The sequence below is a fragment of the Helianthus annuus genome, chromosome 15, assembly GCF_002127325.2.
Source record: "Helianthus annuus cultivar XRQ/B chromosome 15, HanXRQr2.0-SUNRISE, whole genome shotgun sequence".
NCBI lineage: Eukaryota > Viridiplantae > Streptophyta > Magnoliopsida > Asterales > Asteraceae > Helianthus > Helianthus annuus.
In genome coordinates, this window is record NC_035447.2 from 27,027,864 (window position 1) to 27,032,200 (window position 4,337).

The window sequence follows — 4,337 nt, forward strand, 5'->3', positions numbered from 1 at the left end:
AGCGAGTTTTCCGGCGAGTTCCTCGAACTCCGGTGACCTCCAAGTTGTCCGACCGTTGGATTAACGTAAAACTAAACGAGCTGACCGAAAGAGTTAGAAAGATACATGAAAAACAGGCTGAGCTCCAAGTTGTCATAGACGATATGCGTCACGTTCAGCCTAACAATTTTAATAAAAAATTAATAGCACTATGTATTTTACTAGTTATTATTATTTTATAACTTTTACGATAGGTTGTTCTTTAAACATCAATCATGGGCATCCACCTCTACTCACGTCATCCTCGTTCAGTCTCTCCAATTCACTTACCCTTCTCAAATTTCTTGCCATGGTCATCCGTGGCCAAGAACAAAAGCTCCTTTTTGCTAAGGTTATAGACTCATAAATTATATCAACACCATAAAGGACATGAAAGCCACCAGACACCCGTTGCTTGCAAGTGGTCTTAGATTTGCGCTTTCTCTACGTTAAAAACATTTCTGTTTTTTTTTTTTTTTTTTAAATGCAAAATAATCGGTATATCAATCTAATTTAGGAAATGTCAATTAAAAAAGACTAATCAGTATCCTCTTAAAAGAATGTTAAAAATTAGTAATATATTTTATGAAAAGATGGACCATAGGACCAATTTATTAGCAATGACTACATGGGTTGGTAATGGTATGGGCCCCTAAAAATCAATGGAAGACATATAGCATACCAACACAACATTGATACATACGACAAACTCCATGCAGTCACCCTTACCCTTATATATAACTCCATATATAACCTTCCAACCCTCTGCATATTCTTCCAACAATCATCTCTTTCTTTCTCTAAAACTTTGATGGCGGCTGAAAAACTGGAAGATTACTCGGTCACAATACCTTTACTGCTCAACCACGAAAACCGAACAAAGGCGGCCGAGCAGGATGTAACCACCACAGCCGCCGCCACAACGACCGTCACCACAGGCACTTCTTCATTCTTCAACACATGTTTCAATGGTCTCAATGCTCTATCAGGTTGCTATCATTTTTTCTTGTGTATTCTATTATTGATTTTGACTGTTAGACAGTCGTCGTCGTCATCATTAAATCCCATCAATAGCAAAGCTAAGGTAGGGTCTCAGGGGTTTAAGACAGTAAGAGTAAGAATGATTAATTAGGAATTAGATTGAACCTTGTATGCACTTTACTTTATTGTTTCAATTTTCTTAGTTGAATATACTTGTAGTTGGGAAATTAATTGGTAATGCTTTAGTTTTAGTAAAACTATGATAATATGATTTTGATTTAATGGCTATTTAAAGATAGGTTTACTTGATAGGGTGGGTATGGAGTTTGGTAGAAAATGTCTATTTTCATGATTTTCTATGAAACAAATTGATAATGACTAAGCAGGTAATATGCATCCATCCAGCAATTGCAAATTTCTTTTTGACTACTACCTCCTTTAAGATGTTTTGTCCATAGTCACCGCAGATAGTACGTACCAGAATCGAATCGGGTACAAAAGCGACCCGAACGCCATGGGTTCGCGATCGGATCGGGAAGCTAGGGCGTATCCGCTTTTCAACAAATTCGACCCTAATAACTAAAAATCGTGTATCCGATTGTTTAATTTTTTGTTTCGGAAATGAAAAGGCAGATTCAAACCTGAAATTGGACTTTGACAATGAATTGAAACATCGTTTATGAGTTATGAATGTGGTGAAGAATTAGCCTTTGTAGGTTTAAATTAGTTTATGTAATTTTACTATTTAACCTCCCTATTTTTCACTAGTTTACATTTGTTCTCTAAATTTGTAAATTTTTACATAAAAAAGTGTAAAATTTGTTTGTATTTGATACGATGCACCATACTATATGGTACACTGTACCACGTACCGAATTGATGTTCCGAATGAACCTACTGGATTTTAGAAATGCACGAACCCCGTACCAGTTTTCGTCCGCGATCCGTGTGACTATGGTTTTGTCCTTCTATGGCTCAACATCAGGGGCGCAGCTTTGTAGGGGCCGGGGGGCGCCCGATCCCCCGAACTTTCCGCTCAGTAGTGTCTCGTATGTAGTTTTCGTATGGAATTTTTTAGGTATATACGTTTTCAACCCCCCAGTTTTATAATTTTGTTAGGTATATACATTTTCGACCATCCGGTCGGAAATCTCAAGCTTCGCCACTGCTCAACATCTTGTGTTTCATATTTGTAAACTATATTAATTAAGAGCATCACACTGTAAAATTATGAGGATGGGGTAAAACAAATGCTTTTATTAGAGTTTTCCTTAAAAGCATAACTTGAAGTATGTTAGAGATATATTTTACACTCAAAATTATTGATGGTTTTTGTTTCTTAGGTGTTGGGATTCTATCAGTTCCATATGCATTGGCATCAGGAGGGTGGCTAAGCTTGCTACTGCTTTTCACAATAGCCATCTCAACGTTCTACACAGGAATACTTATTAAAAGATGTATGGAGACCGATCCAACGATAAGAAGTTATCCGGACATTGGAGATAGAGCGTTTGGTAAAACTGGAAGGATCATAGTGTTAGTCACCATGAACATAGAGCTTTATTTAGTTGCTACAGGTTTCTTGATCCTAGAGGGCGATAATCTAAGTAACTTATTACCAGATATAGACTTTGATCTTTATGGGATTCATGTTGGTAGCAAGAAAAGCTTTGTCATTATTGTTGCTGCCATTATACTCCCCACAATTTGGCTGAATAACATGAGCATTCTTTCGTATATATCAGCAAGTGGTGTCCTAGCGTCTTTGATCATCTTAGGCTCGATCATGTGGGTTGGTGAGTTTGATGGTGTCGGGTTTCAGGAAAAGGGTAGAATGGTAAACTGGAACGGGATGCCTTCGGCTGTGAGTTTGTATGCCTTCTGCTATTGTGCTCATCCGGTTTTCCCTACTTTGTATACTTCCATGAAAAACCAACATCAATTCTCAAAGGTACTAGCAAACATCTAAACTCTTGTGCAATTGTCCCATCCTTTCATTTTTTTCTTATTCATAAATGTAGTAGAAAAATTAAGGTTAGAATATAAATCATTCTACTAATCTATCATAGAGTCCAAGATTCTTATATTGCTATAGCTATAACTTTCTTTTATGGGTTCTAAAATGCAGGTGCTGCTAGTGTGTTTTGTCTTCTGCACAATTACTTACTCGTCTATGGCAGTCGTTGGTTACCTCATGTTTGGTTCAGAGGTAGAGTCACAGATTACCTTAAACCTTCCAACCGACAAAATAAGCTCAAGAGTGGCTATATGCACCACCTTGGTGAACCCAATAGCTAAATATGCACTGATGGTGACACCAATTGTCCACACAATTGAAGAAACATTTTTATCTTTTTACAATACTAGAAAGTTTAGCCTCTTGATCAGAACAGCACTCGTAATAAGCACAGTAGTCGTAGCCTTGGCACTCCCTTTGTTTGGGTATTTGATGTCACTTGTGGGAGCGTTTTTAAGCGTCACAGCCTCGGTCATATTGCCATCCTTATGTTACTTGAAGATTTCAGGCACTTATAGGAGATTTGGACTTGAGTTGGTACTTATTGGATTCATTGTGTTCATCGGGTTTGTCGCCGCAATTGTAGGTACTTACACGTCGTTGGAAGATATAGCGAGGAATATATAAAGCTAGGAGTTACTATTTGTGAAACTGAAGAATGATGTTAGCATATATAATACATCAGAGTATTAATTCAGCTTGAGGTTTGTAGGGTGTGTGTAATACAGTCCATTCATTACCAAACGCTGGTAGCAATTGCTGATGGGTTAGTAGTGAAATACTTAAAGGTACAAGTAAAGAGCATAACAGGCAGAATATCTCCAAAAGTGACCAAGTTATGGATGAAAATTATTTTTCTAAATCTTTGTTACCACTACTAATCAGGAATTTGCAATTTTGTTTTGACTTTTGTGTAAAATCATTAGAATAATAAATTGGACTGTTTTAGTTATCATGGGATGTGTGATAAATTTCATATTTCATTAAGACTAAAAAGGGCCCTTCTGAATGTGAAGTAATCATAATCATAAAACTAGTGGGAGCTACCTCGCGTTGAGAGGGCACGGTCCTGTGGTCAGTACTATGTGTACTTTGAGAGATTCAGCATATCTGGGAGTTGATTACGGCCCCGTGTCCATAGGACACGGCCCCTGTCTCTTGTCTGCTCTGTCTTGTTCTGCAAGGAAAATTAAACACAACTATGTACTTAGGTTTTAGAAAAAGTTAACGAATATAAATTATTATGAATATTAAATTAAATGATAAGGGAAACATGATTTAAAAAATAAAAAAGAATTATTAAAATAAAAAATTAATATAT

General features: G+C 36.8%; 1 protein-coding gene across 1 annotated transcript; it reads left to right on the top strand.

Moving 5' to 3' along the window:
• The first annotated feature begins 725 nt into the window (after positions 1 to 725).
• On the top strand, positions 726 to 3,971 carry LOC110911077 (amino acid transporter AVT1I). Its single transcript, XM_022155656.2, has 3 exons — positions 726 to 1,007; positions 2,343 to 2,950; positions 3,128 to 3,971. The coding sequence occupies exons 1-3, from the start codon at positions 830 to 832 to the stop codon at positions 3,641 to 3,643; spliced, it is 1,302 nt and encodes a 433-aa protein (XP_022011348.1). The 5' UTR covers positions 726 to 829; the 3' UTR covers positions 3,644 to 3,971.
• The last annotated feature ends 366 nt before the right edge of the window (positions 3,972 to 4,337 follow it).

Excerpts from the sequence above, each read along its gene's own strand:
- LOC110911077 (XM_022155656.2), top strand. The coding sequence starts at position 830 with ATGGCGGCTGAAAAACTGGAAGATTACTCGGTCACAATACCTTTACTG. Across the intron at positions 1,008-2,342 it reads TGGTCTCAATGCTCTATCAG|GTGTTGGGATTCTATCAGTT; the intron begins GTTGCTATCATT and ends TTTGTTTCTTAG. Across the intron at positions 2,951-3,127 it reads ACCAACATCAATTCTCAAAG|GTGCTGCTAGTGTGTTTTGT; the intron begins GTACTAGCAAAC and ends TCTAAAATGCAG.